At 41.6% G+C, this 23692-nt stretch overlaps 1 protein-coding gene across 2 annotated transcripts; it reads left to right on the top strand.

The window, feature by feature from the left end:
* Positions 1 to 2155: 2155 nt before the first annotated feature.
* Positions 2156 to 23668, top strand: ogdhl (oxoglutarate dehydrogenase L; the record flags this gene model as incomplete). 2 transcript variants are annotated; one of them, XM_080849300.1, is made up of 22 exons in its annotated part: positions 2156 to 2356; positions 2550 to 2720; positions 3251 to 3353; positions 4692 to 4807; positions 8136 to 8290; positions 8424 to 8570; positions 8662 to 8752; positions 8875 to 9054; positions 9536 to 9664; positions 9797 to 9976; positions 10126 to 10278; positions 10969 to 11071; positions 11241 to 11369; positions 13218 to 13368; positions 15258 to 15385; positions 15563 to 15741; positions 16024 to 16095; positions 16821 to 16946; positions 17435 to 17507; positions 20550 to 20713; positions 20936 to 21090; positions 23545 to 23668. In XM_080849300.1, the coding sequence occupies 22 exons, from the start codon at positions 2156 to 2158 to the stop codon at positions 23666 to 23668; spliced, it is 3030 nt and encodes a 1009-aa protein (XP_080705426.1). The 2 variants fall into 2 exon arrangements, with proteins under 2 accessions (XP_080705426.1, XP_080705427.1); XM_080849301.1 differs by having other exon boundaries at positions 2261 to 2356; positions 4692 to 4811; positions 8140 to 8290.
* Between the last annotated feature and the right edge of the window lie 24 nt (positions 23669 to 23692).

The raw sequence follows: 23692 nt of genomic DNA, 5'->3' as shown, positions 1-23692 counted from the left end.
GATATGAAAAACGTTAGCTAATCGATTCCACAAATGAAAGACTGGAGGAAGTGAATGTAAAACTGAATATTTGGCTGAACTTGGACCGTCTTAAGGTAAAAGGCCCAGTCGAGTAATTTGCCCACGCTGAATTTGTGCTATTGGGGTAGGCCTACTCAAAACAAATGTTTTTAATAACGTCTCAGAAAAACTAGGGTATCAGCGCCATCTTTTTTTTTTTTTTTTTTTTAATTGCTGTTAGAATGTCAGAAATGGCCCTAATGACATTTTAAACTAATTGCCTGACAGAATGTGTTTTTCACTTTTGAAAGGCTCCCCCAAACCTGTAGCTCAACGCAATACTGTAGTGAAGAAAATTAAGCACATATTTGATCTAGTACAGTAAAAGACGTTTAGCCTAGCCTACACAATAATGGATCCCATTGCATGTGCCTCGGCCAGAAGCCGCCGACGTTCACCAATTAAGTCAAATTCTCCAGGACCGAACTACATTGTAAATCTTTAGACCCAACTTGTTTATGCTAGTTGTTTGTCCTCTGCTGTCCTATTTACTGATTTCAAATCCGCTGAACACCAGAACCTGCCCGCTTTTCTAGAATCACGGTTCTGTTTTCATTGTGATTGATGTGACTGCTCCTTTCCGAGAGAAAGACTGATGAAAAGGGAGACTGAAGAGGAGGGGGAGAAAGCAATTAGCCCACGCTATGGTAAAAGTCCATAAATCTCAGTGATGGAAAGCACTTGAACAAATGAGTAATGCCAGATCCCTCCGGATAATTGAAATTGTAACTGACTTAGATATCTTAATTATGAAAGGTAGCCTGTGGTGTAAATTTGACAAATGCTGGAATGTGCCATTCCTATTTAGATGCCTGTATCACAAATGGGTTTATAGGATTCAGATTCAACCCCTGGGCCCTGACAGAAATTGAAACTTTGTGTCTGACCTATAGGCTAGGTTCTAACATAGGCCTAGTCTACCTGTGTGACACTGTATAGGCTAAGCTCTTTTACACCCAATTGTCACCTGTATCTTTGCAGACTTGCGCTGCAGCACCTGCTGTTCACTGTAAACTTGTTCCGTAGGTTAGGCTATCGCCTATAAATTGCCGAGGCTGCATCGACCTTCAGGTGCCTCCACTATTCATAACGTGGACGACTTGTAGATGAAGAGGCCCATTCAATACAAACTTGAACAATTATTCGGTTATCTGAAGTGAGTTGTCTTGTCAGTGGACATTTCCTTCAATAGGGCCTACTCATCGAATGCGTTTTGCGGCTTCGAATTGAGGATTATGAGGATTTGGCGTTGAGGGATTAGCGGGACTGGTCGACCCAGAATTAGAAAATAATGTGTTCCTGAGTCGAAGCTTAAACGGACAGTCTTCTTCAAATTTAACACTGAGGTGAATGTTTTTTTTTTAGTTACAACAGACAACGTACAAGAGGAACCGAAGCATTTATATCACCACTGACTGTCATCAATTCTGCTTGTGCGTGATCGCGTGAATGTGGGTGCTGTTGCGTGGCTTAGAGTCTATACAAGATGCAATGTAGTTTACAATGCAATGTTTGTAGCCTAATGTACGCTGTTTCTTGCCAGCGAACACAGTTATTTCAGCCACGCACGGTGTTTTTTTTATAATGACAGGGAGATTGTATCGGTTAGATATCTGCCAGTTGATGTCAGTAATGTGCAGACCTGCTTTTTGGGACGTAGCCTACTTACGAACCTCTTTGGGCTCGTCGCGTATTAAAACGCTTGCGGAAACCAAAGCAGGTTGACTTAAATATGAGCTAAATCATGAGACAGCACCAATGATTTGTCGTTGTTAGATACAAGATGACGAGTATTCAACTCCGTAACTAACTATAGTTTACCAAACCGGATGCGCAAAATGTTGTAGCCCATCCAGCCTACGGAGTTATAATAGAGTGTCTCAGGCGCATTGCTTTTTAACAGATACAGGCTAGGTCATGAAGTTTATTATTATTAATGCAAAACAGAACGACGGTGTTATGCGAGGTCCATAGTGACCTTTTTTGTAGCCTCCCTTACTTTTACTAGGCCCTATTTTGCATGTAATGTAGCCTATACAATATAACCACGTTGAAATCTTGCCACTTTCTCTTTCAGATTTTAAGGTGGTCAGACATGAGCCACTTCAGGGCACTGGCTGGTGCTCTAAGGGGAGGGAGATTTTTGTTAAGAGGGCGATCAGGGGTAGGAGCGAGATACAACCCCTGCCGTGGCTGCTCATCAGGGGCTGTGGAGCCCTCTCTGGCAGCATGCAGCTCCAGCTATGTGGAGGAAATGTACTATGCTTGGCTGGAGGATCATAAGAATGTCCATGAGGTACATCCTCCTCTTACACTTACCCGTACCCATTTAGTGTATGTTAGTACTTATACTACTAGTAAAACTGGTCCAATACAGAATCTAATGGCTGTTGAAAAATATATATTTTAGTGATTAGGACTCCCAAAGAAGCCTGGTTATAGTCTGAGTTATAGTCAATTTTGATGTCTTGATTCTTCTTTTCTGTCAGTCCTGGGATGCGTATTTCCGTAATGCTCAGGCCACGGCTCCTCCTGGGGAAACAGAGGAGAGACCCCCGTCCTCTCTGCTTCAGGGCAGAGGCATGTCTCAGACCCCGGCCATGTCCCAAAAGGTGGTGGAGGACCACTTGGCTGTCCACACACTCATCAGAGCATACCAGGTACCCAGTGCCTTCTCACTGTTCTAGTGGCATCTTACTATTCTCTAATATAGTCCCGCATAGGGAGACATACTGTACATCAATAACATGCTCTAATTTCAAATGAAGAAAAGGGTCAATGTATAGGCCTTACATGATAATTAGGATGAACATACAGTTTTCTGCTTGTGGTTATGCAAATGATACTATTAACATTAACCTACTTTGACAATCCTTCCCCTTTTTTCAGAAATGAAAATATCAAAGAGATTCCTTAAACAAAACAGGTGGCAATGTTTTCTGTCTTCCTCTAATTAATGAGGAGAGCTATCTAAGGGATTTATTAAATTCTGGCTTTGCAAAGGTGTGATTCAGTTTCCAGCTTACATGGCTAGCCTGTTGGGAAGTCTTGCGGAATATTGCGTACAAGCCACAGTTGGCACTGGTGTGGAAAGTTGCCTTACAGTGTGTGGGTCATCTGTAGCACTTAACCTCTTTTTGATCATCCCCAGTATATCTTTCTTTCCTCTTCTATGTTCTTGTTCTCATAGGTGCGTGGCCATCATGTGGCACAGCTGGACCCACTTGGAATTCTTGAGGCTGACTTAGATTGTTTTGTCCCTTCAGATTTAATTACCACCATTGACAAACTAGGTAAGACTGTTACTAATATTATGTTATTTCTATCCTTAAATGTGAATCCAAAGACAAATAAAATACTTTTAAAAGATATAGTTGATATAAATCAGTGCCCAAGCTAGTGGTGGTTGAGGTGCATAGTTCTATAACACACTTGTTTATTCAACACATTACTCATCCACATCTTGTGACATTGTTGTGATGAGTAACAACATTTTAAACCTGAAAGTAAAACTAGACTTACCACATAGCAGTGTGTTATATGACAGGCGCACAAAGGGAGAGAATGAGCTTGGATTATATGGCTATTTGTGTGTTGTGTTAAAAATTTTACAAATTAACAATGAACAATAACAGTTTTGCATAATAATAGCATCAACAACATATCCAATCTGTACTATATATATTTTGTATCCAGATATCAAAAATTATAATAAAATTAAGAGAAAGGCCCTACCTTTGGACGTGTTGTACAAACTGGGTCAAAGTAGCTAATATTATAGCATTAGCAATACAGCTAGCAATATACGTAGTTAGTCCGCAATGTGTAGCTATCTGTGCGAAATACCTTAATGTTATGCAGAAGACAGAGCTATCTTCAATAACACCTGATAATAAAGATTTAAAGAAATGTAAGCAAAAGACTCTAAATCATTTCATATTAATATAAAAATAAGACAAGTCAACTGTCTTGTTCTGTAGTCACACAACCCAGTAGTCATTTCATGAGCTGAATGGAAAGCAGATGCCACCTGCTGTTTTGGTGCCTTTAAATGGGCAGCTCACCTGCTCCACAAATGTGGTGGCTGCTGTGTACTTGTAGAACAAAGGTGTTGCGCTTTTACAGACATTCAACGCGTGGTTTATTTGTTTCTATCCTTTATTTGTTTGTGGATAACATTTTTATTTTCAAACATAGATTTATAGATTGATGCACATTGTGTTTGCTTGATAGGTGTGTTTTGTATTTGCAAAACATGGTGTGCATATTTGCAAATTGTTTATTTATTTATCACATTCCGTTTGTTTGCCAATCGCGGAGTACTTGTAAACTTTTTTGTCACTAAATTGATCCCAAAGAATAGTTTGTTGTTTGTGTTTTCATTAATTTGCTCCAGATGAACAACACAATGCACAATGTATTATTTATCTTCCATAGTACAGTTTTGTTGAGGTACTTTTTTTCAATTCAAAAAATGAATTCAACAACATGAGTGGAACTCATCTTCCTTGACTTGACATCTTGACAACTGTTCACTGTTTAGAAGATGACACTTCTGAAGTACAAATGAATGACCTTGAACTTGACTTTGTTGTGTTCTGTCTGTGTGTCCTTGATCTGTATATCCTCAGGGATTTATGGTCTTGAGGAGTCTGATCTTGACAAGACTTTCCAGTTGCCTTCGACAACATTTATTGGGGGCAATGAGACAACACTTCCACTGCGGGAGATTATTCGTAGATTAAAGGTGAGTGCAAACCTAACCGTTTAGAGAGAGTAAGAGGGAGTAAGGAACCAGGGAGCTGCATAAGCAACAGAAAAGAATGGAGTGACACACATGAGAGTGTGTGTCATTGTGTGAGGCCAGTGCTCTATACAGTGGGGTGACACACATGTCAGTGTGGCTGGTGTGTGTGTGTGTCAGTAGCCCCTTATACATGTGTCAATGTGATCCGATCACATCGCGTCTGTTCCGATAGAAACTCGCGATACGGTTACAATTGCCTCATGTAGGACTGGCCTAGATGTGATCTGATCATTTTTCTGCCGATGTCTGAGCCTTTTGAGAGAGGTGGTTTACACCGATCGTTAGCTCAGAAAAGGGCGTGCCAAATAAGGCCGATGTGCCATGGGGGAGGCGGTTACAGGAGGCTAGAAAGTTAGAGGCTAGAAAGTTCTTGCCTGTTCTTGAAAGGAGACTGATCCAATAGGCTAGTAGGCCTACAATTTTTTATCATTGTAATAAAACGCAATTTGGTACACCATTTTAATATGGTAATATAGCCTACTGTTTTTTGCAAAATGAAAGAAAGCATATTAGGAAACGCCGACTCAAGCCTATTAATTCCGAAATTTCACCACATTGTAGGCTATATACTGTAACAACCCCAACACTTGCCTGCTTCCCTTGCAAATCAAAGTTTTCTGACTATTTTTCTTACCTTCTTTCTTAGCTGTTGATGTTACTGAGCTAGAAGTTTAACTTGTTCTGAACATCTCGCGCTGCCAATGCCCAATGTCACTTCTGAGTCAAATCACTCCATCATCTCTTTGAAATTCCTGTGTTGGGCTAGGCTGTTTTAAAATATAACTAATAGCCTAACGAAACAAAATAACCCAGGCAGTTTCATCTACGAGACGTTAAGGCTTCTTCCAATACTGACAGCTGGCTCATAGCTTGCAGGTTTGCGGCGCTGCAAGGAGACGCGACATTTGAGGGATCGTCACTTAATTTAAACCTTTTTTGCTTCCGTTAGTGTGTGTGTGTGTGTGTGTGTGTGTGTGTGTGATAGAGACAGAGAGGACTCAGTGAAACATCGGAAAACACCGTGTCTCGTAAGCCTTAAGCTATCAATCACCCCCACAGTGAAATATGGCATTACAGTCGCGACAAACTTCTTGGCATTGTGGTGCGCCCAAAACGCAAACTATAAACGTAGCCATCCTAATGTAACCAAAATATAGCACTATGCAGGAATAAAATAGCATCTACAGTGTCAGGATTCAGGCGAGAGCGCATGGCTTCTATAATGCGCCCTGCTGCACTGAAGGAGCGCTCACTCGCAGCACTTGTTGCTGGAACGCATAGAATTCGTTTTGCAAGGTGCTGTAGTCGTGGGTACGACTGGCCTTGTTTCTCCCAAAAGGAATGTAGATTTTCCTCTGCTGATCCCGCGTCTATATGGAAGTTTGTAGAGAGATTGCGGGGGAGTAAAATGCTGCGCTGCCGAAGTAAATTACATGTTTTTAACTTCTTGGTTAATTCCCTTTCCTTTACGTCTGCTGCTGGCTAGTAAATACAGACAGCCGGAAAGGTTAACAAACGGAATGAAATAGCTACACATTACACACGCTATGCTTTAATAAAACCCACGTTACTCACATACTGGTTAACACTGTTTGTTGCAGCATCTATACGTCACCGTTGTCCCTTCCTGTATGTGCTCCAGCCGCACCATTTTACTTGCAATGTGAATCATTTAATTTAAATATGCTTATTGGCATTTGTTGCACCTTAATCATTTTCTACAAACATGATATGCTATGTATGGTGTAGTAGACTGAGACTCTATTCACTACTGCACAAAAACTAGACACGTTTGCAAAACTAGACGTTTGCAATGAAGTAGGTAAAACAACTTTCGCCAATATCTCCGTAAGGGAGATGGGTTATGTGCTCAAATTTCCTGGGATCAAAGAAGACGTTAGTATTCATGTGCAAACTAAAAATCAGGTCTCAGGATTACTGTGCATGCAAGCGGGTGTATCAACTGTACCCATGTCTCAACTGTACTAATACCACTGTCATATAATTATGAGTTCAGTAAAAGACGGAGCAAACACAGTTTTCTACCGTTGTTGAAACACAATCACGCGTATACTCGTTTTCTTTCCGTCTTAGAGTGGTTATTCAAAGAAATATTAAGAACTAGCCTATATGCTGATAGAAAGAAGGGAACTTTAAGCCACTACACTGCCTGTGCACGATGCAGATCCACATTGATGTAGTTAGTAAACAAACCAGGTGGGAGCACATCTCCGTCGTCTTTGCGCATGCCCGAGGCAAGGTAACCGGATCACATTTTGCACATGTAGCCACGTAACGACAAGAGCCGATTCCCTTGAAAATGTTCACACCTACACGCGAATATGATACGATAAACTGATCTGATCACAGTGACACATGTATATGGGCCTAGTGTGTGTCAGTGTGTGTGTCAGTGAGTGAGGCCAGTGGTCTAAACAGTGCTCTATACAGTGGGGTGACACACATGAGAGTGTGTCAGTGTGTGAGGCCAGTGCTCTATACAGTGGGGTGACACACGAGAGTGTGTGTCAGTGTGTGTCAGTGTGTGAGGTCAGTGCTCTATACAGTGCTGAAAATATTTTCTCTGGGTTTCTGGCCTGAAGCACACACCTACATAATGAATAGAAAGAGCAGGCAGGTTTTAATTTGAGGATGTTCAAAACAAAAACATCTCTTAAAAATGGTAAAACAAAATCCGGCATAATGTGCCTCTGCATAACAAACAACTTACATATTCAATCGCTTTTTCATCTGTCGGCAGTGAGGCGCTTTTCAGAAGGAATCATTTGTATTTAGCACCTCTTTTATTTATTGACATTCTCTGAAAGAGTGCACAGATTGCCCATAATGCCTGAAAAGACCTATGGACCTGCGTATGTTTTGACCTAAACTTTTTCCCTGTATGACTGTTGCACAAAAATATGTTCTGGCAACTCTCCCCTGTTGGTTGCTGTTGAACATCCAATCGCGGAATACTTGTAAATCTTTTTGTCACTAAATCGTTCCCAAAGAATAGTTTGTTGTTTGTGTTTTCATTAATTATCTGGAGATGAACAACACAATGCACAATGTATTATTTCTCTTCATTCCATAGTACAAATGTATTTATTTAGTAGAAATGAATTCAACAACATGAGTCAAGCTCATCCTCCTTGACTTGACATCTTGACACCTGTTCACTGTTTAGATAAATGTCACTTCTGAAGTACTCATGAATGGACTAATTTTAGCTCAAACCTTCTTTCTTTTTTGACTTTTCAACATTCAGACAGCTTACTGTGGTCATGTTGGATTAGAGTATATGTTCATCAATAATGTGGAGCAGTGTCAGTGGATCCGACAGAGGTTTGAAATTCCAGGAGTCATGCACTTCACTAACTCTGAGAAGAGAACTCTTCTGGCCAGGCTGGTCAGATCCACACGGTCAGGCTTCTTTTTTTGTTTTTTTTAGACAGCCAGAGCATTTCAAGATGTTTCAAAACTGTGTGTATTTCTTGACTGTGGTTGGCTATTGCGGTATATTAATGCTATTGGTTGCACCATCCCTGCCTCACAGCTTTGAAGACTTCCTGGCTCGAAAATGGTCTTCAGAAAAGCGCTTTGGTTTGGAAGGCTGTGAGGTTCTGATTCCTGCCCTTAAGATGATCATTGACAAGTCAAGTGAGGCTGGCATAGATTCCGTCATCATGGGGATGCCGCACCGGTACAGTACTCTACACTTCTGCCTTGAGTTTTAACATCTTCAACAGTTATATTCATTGTTGCATAATCAACTGTAAACTTTTCACCACCAGGGGTCGACTTAATGTCTTGGCTAATGTTGTTCGTAAAGACTTGGATCAGATCTTTTGCCAGTTTGATCCTAAACTTGAGGCTGCTGATGAGGTACTGCACCATATTTACATCTTCACTGCAACAACCTAAAAAAAGAAAAGAAAAAAAAAAAAAAACATTTTCCTAAATATAATAAAAGTGTCCCACACCAAGCACCTTCTAATCTGTTCCAGGGCTCAGGGGACGTGAAGTACCACCTTGGCATGTACCATGAGCGGATCAACCGTGAGACGGACAGGAATATCACGCTGTCCCTCATGGCCAACCCCTCCCACCTGGAGGCAGTGGACCCAGTGGTCCAAGGCAAGACCAAAGCAGAACAGTTCTACTGTGGAGACACAGAGGGCAAGAAGGTATATCACTGCAATCTGGGGTCGGGTGTGGTTGCCTGGTTAGTAAAAACATGTCACTGAAAATGTTGTGTGTTATATATTGATATTTGATCCTCTATTGTTTATCATAGTCTAGATTTATAGGGAGATTAGCTTTAGTTTCTTGTTTTCTCTGGAATATTTGAAGCTTCTCTTCAGTTCTTTTTATCCAGTGCTAAGAAGACCGCTCCTGATGGTGAGGTAGCCGTCTTGCATGGTAGCCTCGACCATCAGTGTGTGAATGGGTAGATGTCTGAGGCATGCTCTAATGAGTAGAAAAGTGCTTTATAAATGCAGTCCATTTACCATTTACTAAGACCTCAGAAATGTACAATGAAGTATTTATATTCTACTGCTTTAGAACACAGAATCTTAAAGACACTGCCTGAAAGATGCTCAGTATGGGTTTGAATAACATGTTACTGAAGTACTTGATTAACCATCAAATCAAAACCTTTTATAGGTTATGTCCATCCTTATCCATGGGGATGCAGCTTTTGCTGGCCAGGGAGTTGTGTACGAGACAATCCACCTCAGTGAACTTCCTTCATACTCCACTCACGGAACCATACATGTGGTGGTCAATAACCAGGTACAGTTCACCATTCAATCAAATGGACAATTGTTGGTTCTAGTTGTTAGTGGCAGTGATGTTTCTTAACAGGAGCTTGATCTCCTGACCGCAATGTTTCACATCAAATTCTTTTGGTTTTGGTTACCACAGATTGGCTTCACCACAGACCCCAGGATCGGACGCTCATCTCCCTATCCTACGGACGTGGCTCGTGTCGTCAATGCACCCATTTTCCATGTCAACGCAGATGACCCTGAGGCTGTAATGTATGTGTGTCGGGTGGCAGCTGAATGGAGAAACACATTCAATAAGGATGTCGTCATAGATCTGGTAGGTGGCAGTGTTTGCTTATGACAAAGACCGTTAGTGTGATCTCCAGGAAATGTATCAGTTTTTTCTATTTCTACAATGCATAACATCTATATTTAATGGTTCATTGGTTGTAAATCGTAACATGGCTGTTTGTGTGCTTTGTATAGGTGTGTTACAGACGCTTTGGCCACAATGAAATGGACGAGCCGATGTTTACACAACCTCTGATGTACAAGCAGATCCGTCGGCAGGAACACGTCCTGAAGAAATACTCTGACAAGCTCATCTCTGAAGGGGTGGTGACCCTGCAGGAGTATGAGGTGTGGGCGTGGTTCTCCTCATGTTCAATCAGTCCAGATTGGGTTGTATACTAAACATGGATATCACTGTTCCATCAAGCAGGTGTCATGTTATGCAAACAATTTGTAGCGCATCTGTTCGAACTGCCTTAGTTATGTCGTTCTTCTGTAGTACTGACGTATTTTTCCTAAGCTGTGCTTCCTCAGGGAATAAAGGAGTGATGCTTTTGCTTCTGCATCATATATTGCTGCCTGACACTTGATGGAGATTGTTTTCTGACGTGAGGCTTTATTTTTTTTTGCACTGGAGAGGAAAGAAACACATTTGTATCATGCTCCAGCCATTGACCCAGGCTATTATTGAATGCTCCATCCCTTCCCAGAGCTCTTGCTGAATAGCTGTGAACACAAGGCATGCCTATTCCTCTTGAACACACCACTCACACTCTGTCTCAGGGGCCTGACAGTGTCCTTTATTCACAGTTCCCTCCTGTCACTTCTCCAGCGACTCAGGGAGATTTCATTTGAAAAATTCATCTTAACCTGAGACGATGGTTGTTTCCCCTCCTCCCTCCTCTCCTTCTCTCTCCAGCTTACAGGCATAGCATTCACATTGTTGTTAGTTCTCAGGAAAAAACATTTCATTCTTTTTCTAATTATGATATTCTTCATTGTGTCATTTTCGCAAATGGCTTCCTTAATTGTTTGTAGGAGGAAGTTGCCAAATATGACAAGATCTGTGAAGAGGCTTACACCAGCTCCAAAGATGAGAAGATTTTACATATTCGCCACTGGCTAGATTCTCCCTGGCCTGGTACTAGAAAGAACAAGCACACACACTATCACAATATAGAAATATATGCATTTAAAAGAAAGCCCTATATTGAGAAGCACTTGTTGTTTGGTCCTGTGATTCAATGGAAAGCCAACTGAATGTATTGAAAGCGAAGCGTGTTGACTGTGTTTTGATTTTTCCTTTCCAGATTTCTTCACCGCAGAAGGAGAGCCCCGCAACATGAGCTGCCCCGCCACAGGTTTAGAGGAGGAGGTTCTGCAGCACATCGGGCAGACAGCCAGCTCTGTTCCACTGGAGGACTTCTCCATTCACTCTGGTAGGTCTTAGAGGAGGAGGCCCTTTACCACTGGAGGACTTCTCCATTCACTCTGGTAGGTCTTAGAGGAGGAGGCTCTCCATTCACTCTGGTAGGTCTTAAGGGAGGAGGCTCTCTATTCACTCTGGTAGGTCTTAGAGGAGGACTTCTCCATTCACTCTGGTAGGTTTTAGAGGAGGAGGCTCTGTACCACTGGAGGACTTCTCCATTCACTCTGGTAGGTTTTAGAGGAGGAGGCTCTGTACCACTAGAGGACTTCTCCATTCACTCTGGTACAGTGCCTTGCATAAGTATTCACCCCCTTGGATATTTTACCCTTTTATTGCTTTTATAAATCAATCATGGTCAATATAAGTTGGCCTTTTTGACAACAAAAAACACAAAAAAAGCCCTCTTTAATGTCAAAGTGAAAACAGATTTCTACACAGTTATGTAAAAAAAAAAAAAGTATTCACTCCCATTTAAGTGACTGACCTAATTCAACAGAGGTCCAGCCAATTGGTGCTAGAAGTCTCACAATTAGTGAAATGGGGATCAGTGTGCAGTAACTGTTTCTCAAGTGATTGTAGTATAACGACACCTGTGTCTGGAAGGTCCATTCACTGGTCAGTATTGAGTAATCAGTACTCCTGGCTACCGTTACACCATGAAGACCAAAGATTTTTTGTCAAAAAAGTCAACTTATATTGACCATGATTGATTTATAACACCAATAAAAGGGTAAAACATCCAACGTGGTGAATACTTATACAAGGCACTGTAGGTCTTCAGTTCAGGGGGAGGCATATCACCTCAAATTGTGTGCGTGAACACAAGGCCTCTAGGTTTAAATTTAAAGCTGTGGTCAGATCTTAGACTCCATCATGTAAGGGATAATGTATAGAACGCAGGTCCTTATCGGAAAATAAGTCCCGACAGGGTGAACCGGACACCGACGCGAAGCAGAGGTGTCTTGCTTCGCCCTGAAGGGACTTATTTTCCGATAAGGACCTGCGTTCTATACATTATCCCGCTTATTATACAGTTACTTGCCACAACAAAACAAAAAAACAAATACACTTAACACAGTGTGTCTTTTTACAATGTATTTGTTACTATACGTAGTGTTAAAAAGCAGAGAAATAGTTCGCCAAAGACGTTGAACTTCAAAGACGTTGAACATTCTTTAGAACACAGCTGCTCAACCGTCCGCTGAAACTCCATTGATAAGTTAGTGTGGAATACTTGCGGAATGATACGAAAGACCTATATCAGAAGCACAAAACCCGTTGCCATTGACAGCACAGCGGTCATTATGCAGGTCATTATATGAAAATAAGTACCTGCGAATGTTGGGGATGGCCCATTCAAATCAACGGGGCTTTTTGGAACGTTCTGAAGAGCCGTATAATAACTGAATACATAAAATAGCTAACCCAGAGCTATGATAAATGATGGGTAAGAACAGGGGAACCCAGCTGCATGGGTGAGGTGAAAACATGACAGGTATTTTCTTTCAAACTTGTGATGTTGTACCTCTGTGTGTATTCTTCTGGATGCTTCTGCATGGCATCTGTTTCTATTTAATGTAAAACTCTTGGTGGCTAATTCCCTGTTCTTCCCATCAATCAGATGCAACATGAAATAATCAACCTGACTGTCCGCCAGTGAGTGCAGTCTTTACTAGCTCCCAATGGCACCAGAAACACTCTGGTACTTTGTTCAGAAACATCATGTGAAGATGAGTGCGTTCATTTTTGTGCAGGGATCTTTTCAGCTATGCACAGTGACCACGTCAATTGGAATTTGGTGTTGTGATGGCGGGTGTGTTTATTTTTGTATTTGTTTGTTTGTTTGTTTCTGTCTCAGGGGTGTCCCGTATCCTCCGTGGCCGGGTTGACATGGTGCAGAAGCGTCAAGTGGACTGGGCTCTGGGGGAGTACATGGCCTTTGGTTCACTGCTTAAGGATGGCATCCATGTCCGACTTAGTGGCCAGGATGTCGAGAGGGGGACTTTCAGGTGATTGTCTGTGTGTGTGTGTGTGTGTATGTGTGTGTGTGTGTGTGTGTGTGTGTGTGTGTGTGTGTGTGTCTGTGTGTGTGAGTTTGTGTCTGTGTGTTTGTGTGTGTTTGTGTCTGTGTGTGTGCGTGCCTGTGTGGGTGCATGCGTGTGTGTGTGCGTGTGTGGCACATAGGTTAGTTACTGTATCACTGTGTTCCAGTTCTGTTACTATTTAACTTAAATGCCCTGGGCCACTCAGCATTTATAAGAAATAAGACAAATATCAGTGGTTAGGGAGTGCCAGATGATGTCAGCTGCTCCTCAGACTGTCTCCTGAGAGAGGGATGGCACCCACATGGGCTTGTCACAGTCACAGTGCTGTCTGCTGACACTGACAGAAGGCCATTCTGTGACACATATCCACAGCCTCTCACATGAGCTTACGGCTGTATTGAGAATAGCGAGAATATTTATTCTGTAAGGAGAATATTTTTCATTAATACATTTCATGAATTCATTAATTTGCCTTCACTCTATCATAGTTCTCCTTCTCTTTTGTCACTATTAACGCTTGTCTATAGGTGCTGAAATAAGTAATAGTTGTGGAGGTGTCTCAAGCACCCTTGGTTGACATTCCAGAGAGGAAAGGAGAGAAGGCAGCCATCTGCTGTCCCATCAGCTTGTGAATTTATGTTTGCTGTCAGGCCAGCATCGATGGATCTGTCACTCTTCTGCTTGTGCTCATGTCTCTTCCACTGAAGGACCCTGGGAGTGAACATATTGGGCCGCTTCAGTCTGCTAGCCCTGCTTGTTACTTAGGGGTTTAATGGCTGAGAGTAACTGATTCAGTCATCTGGGTTTTGGAATGTGCTGGGTCCTATGTTTATGTCCCTTGATTGATGAAGGCTAGGTTTGGGGAAGTGTTTTGTTTACCAACAGCCACTGCTAGGTTTCCCCACTGGCTCCATAGGGACATATCATAACATATCACAAACGGAACACCAGAGGGACCGGGGCTAATTGAACACGCCCAAACGAAATTCTAGTCATTCAGTCACTTAAAATGATTGCCTTTTTTCATAACCGTCATAAGGCAGATATTACAGTCGACTGTAGATTAAAAGATGGCAACAACCTCATGTTTGTCCCTCATATCTTCACTGAATCAAGTCACACCTGTGTGCGACTATAGCTTCACTTTTTACAGTTAGATTCACCCAAGTATAAAACTGTTTACATAATCTGTCCGTTTATACTTTGCGCTATTAACTGGCATCCAGGGCTACCCAGTCTGTGATGCAACTTTTGATTGTTATCCAGTAGCAGCTCAATGCACTGCATGTGAGCACGGGTGCACGGGACATCATTACTGCGATGTTAAGGAGACTTTAAATGATTGTCTCATCGTGCCACTTCAGATGTGTGCGGCGCACATCCCATCTGAGAGGCATGGCAAGGCTTGTTAAAATCTCTTGCTCCTAATACACTTCAGTTTCTGACCCCTCTCCCATGTGCTGATTGAAACTGAAAAGCAAGAAGAATATCTGTCTGATTTTTTCCCCCCAGCCTGTCTTGGGATGGTGAAGAACTGTAGGAAAAGCATTCCCCACCCCCACACATCTCCAGCTCTGTCATATAGTCAGCCCGAGCCAAACCCTGAACAGCTGTATAACCAATAAAGATAGATGGGAATGTGTCGTCCATGTACAAAGACCTATTCTGAAAATGATTTCTTCTACCTGTACTCGACTTTCCTAATATATTTTCCGTTTTGTTCTATCTTACACATCTTAAACAAATAGGTCTTTTGAGGATGTCTGGTTTAGAAGAATAAGAAAAATAATGTCAGGAAGTTGAACCCAAGAGAGGAGACTTGACTGGAGATGCTGATGCTCTTGTCTTTGCAGTCACCGCCACCATGTTCTCCATGACCAGGAGGTGGATAAGCGCACCTGTGTCCCCATGAACCATCTGTGGCAGAATCAGGCACCATACACTGTGTGCAACAGCTCTCTCTCTGAGTATGGTGTACTTGGTAAGAACACTGGAGAACAGGATCTCTTCAACGTCCAACACCCATTAAAGGATAGAGCATATTATACTCTTGTACTATCTTGTGATTCCTCCAGATGTCATTCATTACCTGTTGGTTAATTGTTTTAAAGCTACTGCATGATTATTGTTTAATTTGACTTTGTTATCTTTATGTCAGGCTTTGAACTGGGATTCGCTATGGCCAGTCCCAATGCATTGGTCTGCTGGGAGGCTCAGTTTGGGGACTTTTACAACACAGCCCAGTGCATCATAGACCAGTTCATCAGCCCTGGTGAAGCCAAATGGGTCCGTCACAACGGCATAGTCCTGTTGTTGCCCCATGGTATGGAGGGAATGGTGAGTTGCATTGACTGTCAGCATGGGTCTGCATAAGACAGACAGTGCTGTAATTATGTTTGTATCGGTTTGTATCAAGTGTATACCACATTCATTTGAATGTTAAATACTTCATTTGATTAGCATCTTCTATATTTCTGATTTCCCTGCTGAGTATATTTTTGAGCTTTAGTCAGGCAGGTAGAAGTGAGTGTGTTGGGAGAGTGTTTGCTGTTTGTTTGTGTGTGGCTGTGCATAGCCCTGCCCTTCTCAGCGTCTCCTAATGCCCGTGCTAATCACCAGGGCCCAGAACACTCATCAGCACGGCCTGAGCGCTTTCTGCAGATGAGCAGGGAGGACCCCGACCACTACCCCGTAAGTGTCATTCTCCTCCTCCTCTGCCTAAGACTGATTGCCTGAAGGATTCTGGTCCGTAAGCACTTAAGGAGTCTTGATTATCTATTTGGCCCCAGTGTTCAACATGTTCCTGATTAGCACCTCCTGTCCACTGCTCAGCAGTATGTCAGTCCCAAGGGCAAAGCACCGGCCTATCACCTGCTCTTGGGGGGGGTGAGCCACAGCCTGAGACTAAACACCAGCCCACACCATCACAGCATCCTTGGGGGTCCATCTCCAAATGGGTTATTGATCACGTGCAGCTCCTCCCAAAAAACCCATTTTGCTGCAGTGGTGCAGCCTTGGTTAAATGCTGAGGAAGGATGGTTGCCATGTTTGAACACAGTCTTTCTGCCTCAGTTAGGACATTTAGGATACCAAACCACTAGGGGAGCACTAACATGCTTTTTCATGACCTTAATCAGAGTTCATAGTGCTGCATTTATTATATTGGTCCAATGTTTATAGAGGTCCAACATTTATATAGATCTCTCAAGTAGTGTTTGGGTACTTGACAAAACAAAAGATGCAATTCTAGAAAGGACCTATACACACTGATTAGGATTTCTTTTGAATATGTATGCAAAAAAAAGGAATTCAAATGAATACCCAAACTAAACTTTTGCTAATACAAGATGAGTGCATCTCAACAGTATGCAGTGTCTGCTTAGAATGTGTTAAATCTAATTAGCTGTATTTTTCAGGACATCACTGGAGACTTTGAGGTACAGCAGCTTTATGATTGTAATTGGATAGTTGTCAATTGTTCAACACCTGCTAATTACTTTCACGTGCTGAGGAGACAGATTTTATTACCATTCAGAAAACCGGTAAGCTGTTACTTTTATTTCTAAATGTTGGGTTTTTAGAAACTGACACATTGCTCCCCAGTGTATGATATGTGCTCATATTGGCATTATCTGACAGTCCAGGCATTGTTGTATTAAGTAGATATAAACATTAGACTTATTGATTCTACCCCACACTTCAAGTCTTTTGCCTCACTTTTCTTTCTGCAACAGTAACTGTCTAAAGTAATCCCTAGTCGCAGATAAATGCAGTGCTTTGTGGAGCATGAGAAAGTCTCTTCCTGTGCTGATTAAAATGTGTACTATCAGGGGATCTTATTGTTTGTGTTGCATGAAGAACTCACCAGTGACAGATGTGCTCTGTTTGTTTTAAGGACTGTATTTTCTTGGTCTCACGTGTAAATTAAAAAATAAGTTTGAAAGGTGCCTAACACAAAGTTTTATCAAAGAATACACTTGTGTTGATGTTGCTGTCTTAAACTGTAGACGTATCGAATCTTCTCTTTCAGCTCATTATTTTCACTCCCAAATCCTTGCTGAGGCTCCCTGATGCCAGATCCAGCTTTGATGACATGAGCTCAGGTAGAACACATGCATGTCCTCATGTTCTCAAACTGTGAGACACTGTGAGACACACTGATTCTGTTCTTCAGAATAAACGGCTGGATAGCCAAAAAGACACAACGCGTGAGGGAGTACTTTATATATCCGCTATAAAGTACTATATAAAGTACTTTATATAGCGGATATATAAAGTACTCCCTCACGCGTTGTGTCTTTTTGGCTATCCAGCCGTTTATTCTGAAGAACAGAATCAGTGTGTCTCACAGTGTCTCACAGTTTCACATTCAGCTCCACACTAATTACAGGCTACTCAAGACTGGGCATACACATAAAATACACAATAAGGCGAAAGTTGTAAACTGTACCTGAAGAACAGAATCAGTGTGTCTCACAGTGTCTCACAGTTTCACATTCAGCTCCACACTATAAAACCAAAAATGAAGGATAGAATCTTTAGCCACTACAACCACACCAGCAAGCTAACGCAACGTGGTTAGCTAACACTTTGCAGCTAAAACTGAAGAAACAAAACAAAATGGTCTCTAATATAAAATGAGAGACCTCCCGTTTGGGTTTAAATGCATCCATACTAAATTATCACAAATACAATTACAGTTACTATCACAAATATTTAAACAAATTAATCTAACTAAAGTGGAGCTTAGCATATGCGACTTACCTAATTACAGGCTACTCAAGACTGGGGATAGTCGGTAAGAACGTGCCCCCCAAGTCTACAGAATTGCACCAATAGATGGCGCTCATGTTACATAAAACAAAACCTGTCTTGCTAGCCAAATGAAAAGTTATCTCTAAATGGCAAGTGGAATTATTAACTCCGCTACATTCCCCCCTACTGATCTCCTACTGCCCATTCAAACAAACAGAATAAAGGTAAGTCAAGACCCTTAAAGATAAGCTGAGAGAACACCATGAAGCATAAAAATATCAGGTACCAACAACTACATACAGTACAATTACACAGCAGATAAGAAAAAAAAAGAAAAAATGTCCAGTACTGTTCAGATCACAGATACCAAGTATTCCAGTCAATGACTATTCCTGAAGAATTAGAATGTGAAAGGTTTGCAAATCCTTCCAACACTCGTAGGAAAACATGCCCATGTACATGTAAAGCTACTTGATACCTCATAATGTACACAGTACAGTCATAACCCACCTGGACACACACTCTCTAATGCATCACACAGGTTTCTATACCTCACAAAGATAGTTTCCATGAAAAAAAATAAAAATGCCACTTCAAGTTAACAAAATGACAAAATGCAAAAACATTAAAGCCCAGCAAGAACTTTCTGGTGCATGTTCCGAATAAGTCTCACTACAGGTCTAACAACCCTCCCATACCTAGTTCTTACACCTAGTATTAAATCACTAGCAGTGTTGGGCTGAGGATATTGCACTCTACCTACAGTCAGGGGACCTACAACGGAAGACTGCAAGTCAGGTGCTGACACAGGGGTAAGTCGTAAGTCAGTTTGGTCTGCAGGACAGTCAACGTCAGAGGTCAAGTCAGATGAAACTGTGTGGTCTGGTGAGTCAACAGGCAAGTCACAGGCTGCTGCATGAGCTGAACTGTCAACAATCTCTCTTAGATCTTAGCGCAGCTTTCGATACTGTTGACCACCATATTCTCTTACATAGACTGGAACACTGGGTGGGCCTCTCTGGAACTGTTCTTAGCTGGTTGAGGTGTTATCTAGAAAATAGAAGTTTTTACGTCGCTATTGGGAATTTTAAGTCAGAACCTATGCCCTTATCCTGTGGTGTCCCTCAGGGATCGATTCTCGGCCCTCTTTTGTTCAACTTAAACCTGCTCCCCCTTGGCGCGCTCATCAAACAGCATTCCATCTCTTATCACTATGCTGATGATACCCAAATCTATCTGTCTTTATCCCCTGATGATCTCTCCCCCATGGACTCTCTCTATCAGTGTTTCACTGATATCAACACCTGGATGTCCCAAAATTTCTTACAGCTAAACACTGAAAAAACAGAGGTGATAACTTTTGGTAAGGAAACCAAAAAAATAAGCTTGCTGCTCAACTTAATTCAAAAGGTTTTAAGGCAGTTGATTCTGTTAGAAACCTAGGAGTGATTCTTGACAGTGACCTAACTTTTAGCAGCCACATCAAGTCAGTCACTAAATCTGCCTTTTATCACTTAAGAAATATTTCTAAACTGAAAAAATGTTTTTCATATGCCGACCTAGAAAAACGTATTCATGCCTTTATTACAAGTAGGGTCGACTACTGCAATGGTCTTTTCACCGGCCTACCTCAAAAAACAATTAAACACCTTCAAATTATTCAAAACGCTGCAGCAAGGTTACTTACACAAACAAAGAAAAGAGATCATATAACAACTGTACTAAGGTTCCTACACTGGTTACCAGTATCTTTTAGAATTGATTTTAAAGTTTTATTACTTGTTTTTAAATGTCTTCAAAACCAGGGACCCCTTTATCTTAAAAATATGCTCAGAATCTACTGCCCTACCAGATCTCTTAGATCTGGAGAGCTTCTTATGCTGGTTCAACCTTCTGCCCGTACTAAGCAGGGTGAGGCTGCTTTTAGTAATTATGCGGTCCGTGTGTGGAACCAGCTACCCCTGGACATTAAAACAGCCCCCATTGTTGCCACTTTTAAAACCAAACTAAAAACTAAATTGTTCAGAGATGCTTTTAATTAACATGTGTTCTTATTTTCTTTTATGTATTTGCATCTATTTTTATTTATTTAAATTTTTTTCTCATGATTGTATGTTTTTACTTACATTACTAAATTTTAATTTTAACTCTTATTATTCTTATCTACTTGCTACTATTATTGCTTTTGTAACTTCTATTTATATGTAAGGACCATCCTTTTTTTACTTGTGAAGCACATTGGGTTGCCTTTGTTGTATGAAATGGACTATACAAATAAACCTGCCTTGCCTTGCCTTGCCTTCTCAAGCACTTCACCTCATCATCACTGTCACCCTGCCTTCTGATCTCACACTGCTACCCTAACAGATGGCACCTTTTATCACTTACAGGCACCAAGTTCAGCAGGGTCATTCCAGATACTGGACCAGCCTCTCAAAACCCAGCGGAGGTGAAGAGAGTAATCTTTTGCACAGGGAAGGTCTATTATGAACTGGCCAAAGAAAGGACACAGCGAAATACAGAGAGCCACGTAGCCATCGTTAGACTTGAACAGGTAACAACCATATTCCACATGAAGTTGTTTTTAAAGCTTTGATGGATTGATGAATGAAACCCTAAACTTGATGGTTGGTCATTGTATGTTATAAGAAAAGGTAGAACTCTATGATTTGTAATACAGAGAATATAGTCGTATTCATATGCGTTAATGTGGTGCAGAATTGATTATGCATACAGACTGAAGTCAGAATGCAGATCTCAGGTGTCTCTTTTTTAGATATCTCCATTCCCTTTCGACCTCATCAAAGCTGAGGTTGAAAAATATGGAAACACTGAGCTGATCTGGTGCCAGGAGGAACACAAGAACATGGGCTACTATGATTATGTAAGGCCCCGCTTCCTCACGGTTCTATCAAACAAGAAGCCAATATGGTGAGTCCTCTGTCTGATGTGGTCCATTAGTCCAGCCAGTGCAACTAAACCAACAGGCCCTAATACATGTGCCAATGTGATCAGAACAGTTTATCGTATCGTATTCGCGTGTAGGTGTGAACATTTTCAAGGGAAACGGCTCTTGTCGTTACGTGTTTACATGTGCAAAATGTAAAGCGTTTACATTGCCTCGGGCATGCGCAAAGACCACGGAGATGTGCTCCCACCTGGTTTGTTTACTAACAACATCAACGTGGATCCGCATCGTGCTCAGGCAGTGTAGTGGCTTAAAGTTCCCTTCTTTCTATCAGCATACAGTTCTTAATATTTTCTTTGAATAACCACTCTCAGATGGAAATAAAACGAGTCTACGCGTGGATGTGTTTCAACAACGGTAGAAAACTGTGTTTGCTCCGTCTTTTACTGAACTCATAATTATATGACAGTGGTAGGCTATTAGTTACAGTTGAGACACCCGAAATAAATTGCATGCGCAGCAATCCTGAGACATGATTTTTAGTTTGCACATGAATACTAACGTCTTCTTTGATCCCAGGAAATTTGAGCACACAACCCATCTCCCTTACGGAGATATTGGCGAAAGTTGTTTTACCTACTTCATTGCAAACGTCTAGTTTTGCAAACGTGTCTAGTTTTTGTGCAGTAGTGAATAGAGTCTCAGTCTACTACACCATACATAGCATATCATGTTTGTAGAAAATGATTAAGGTGTGTGACGGCCCAGCTAACTCCGCCCACGGGCCGATGTGTTATCTCCCTTGTTCTGCTTAGGAGCGCCTGATTGGCTGGGCTATAAAAGGCCCGCGCTCCAACTTGACGGGAGCTCTCTCCTCCATCGCGGCTTTTGTCTCCTGTTTGCTTATTGTTTGGTTGTTCCTTAACTGATCTACAAGACACCTTTGGTTGATTCCATTATACTGACGTACACCACATGTATATTATTCTCCATTCGTTAATTATCCTTATTTTCTAGTCTTTGTTACATTCTATTATTTAATAAAGTCAATTATTATTATTACAACTATGCGTGGTCTCCCCGTTTATGTTACATACTTGAGCCGGTGTGTAACAGGTGCAACAAATGGCAATAAGCATATTTAAATTAAATGATTCACATTGCAAGTAAAATGGTGCGGCTGGAGCAGATACAGGGAGAGATAACGGTGACGCAGTTTGGATAGCGACAAACGTTTATGTGCTGTAACAAACACTAGTGTTAACCAGTAGGCCTATGTGAGTAACGTGGGTTTTATTAAAACATAGCGTGTGTAATGTGTAGCTATTTCATTCCGTTTATTAACCTTTCCGGCTGTCTGTATGTATTTACTAAACAGCAGTAGACGTAAAGGAAAGGGAATTAACCCCGGCAGCGGAGCATTTTGCGGAGCATTTTACTCCCCCGCATTCTCTCTACAAACTTCCATATAGACGCGGGATCAGCAGAGGAAAATCTTTGTTTCGTTAGGCTATTAGTTATATTTGAAAACAGCCAGTCATTGTAGCCTACCACTCGTGGAATAAAGAATTTCAAAGAGATGATGGAGTGATTTGACTCAGAAGTGACATTGGGCATTGGCAGTGCGATATGTTCAGAACAACTTAAACTTCTAGCTCAGTAACATCAACAGCTAAGAAAGAAGGTAAGAAAAATAGTCGGAAAACTTTGATTTGCAAGGGAAGCAGGCAAGTGTTGGGGTTGTTACAGTATATAGCCTACAATGTGGTGAAATTTCGGAATTAATAGGCTCGTGGCGTTTCCTAAATATGCTTTCTTTCATTTTGCAAAAAAACAGTAGGCTATATTACCATATTAAAATGGTGTACCAAATTGCGTTTTATTACTGATAAAAAATTGTAGGCCTACTAGCCTATTGGATCAGTCTCCTTTCAAGAACAGGCAAGAACTTTCTAGCCTCGAACTTTCTAGCCTCCTGTCACCGTCTCCCCCCAGTCACGCACCAACTCCCCCATGACACATCGGCCTGATTTGACACGCCCTTTTCTGAGCCGAACGATCGTGGTAAACCACCTCTCTCGAAAGGCTCAGACGATCGGCGGAAAAACGAACAGTTCACATCTAGACCCCTTATACATGAGGCAATTGTAACACGTTCGCGAGTTTCTATCGGTGCAGACGCGATGTAACAGCTTTACATTGACGCATGTATAAGGGATTGACGCATGTATAAGGGGCTTCTGAGTATATCCTCTCTCTTCCAAGGTCTACCTACTAGGATCACAGTAGTGTTATTTGGTCTGTGTTGATAGGATTAATGTGTTGATTTAAGAATTAATTTGGCTGGACTATTCTATGGCCTAGCCGTTATTTACCGAGTATTCTCTTGACGGCTAAGGATAGTTCCGACTGTTTTACACAAGATTGTACATTGACAGACAGCACAACTCGTATAACTTGTCCTTTTGTTATTGCAGGTATGTTGGCCGTGATCCTGCTGCTGCTCCTGCCACAGGTAATAAGGCCACCCACCTGGCTGAGCTGAAGAGATTCATGGACTCTGCCTTTAACCTGAAGGCCTTTGAGGGCAGGAGGTTTTAATATGCTAAGCACATATCAGCATTG

This window comes from Sprattus sprattus, assembly GCF_963457725.1.
Source record: "Sprattus sprattus genome assembly, chromosome: 12".
Lineage (NCBI taxonomy): Eukaryota > Metazoa > Chordata > Actinopteri > Clupeiformes > Clupeidae > Sprattus > Sprattus sprattus.
The sequence above is the reverse complement of the archived record's forward strand: the minus strand, read 5'-3'. Positions and strand labels throughout refer to the sequence as shown.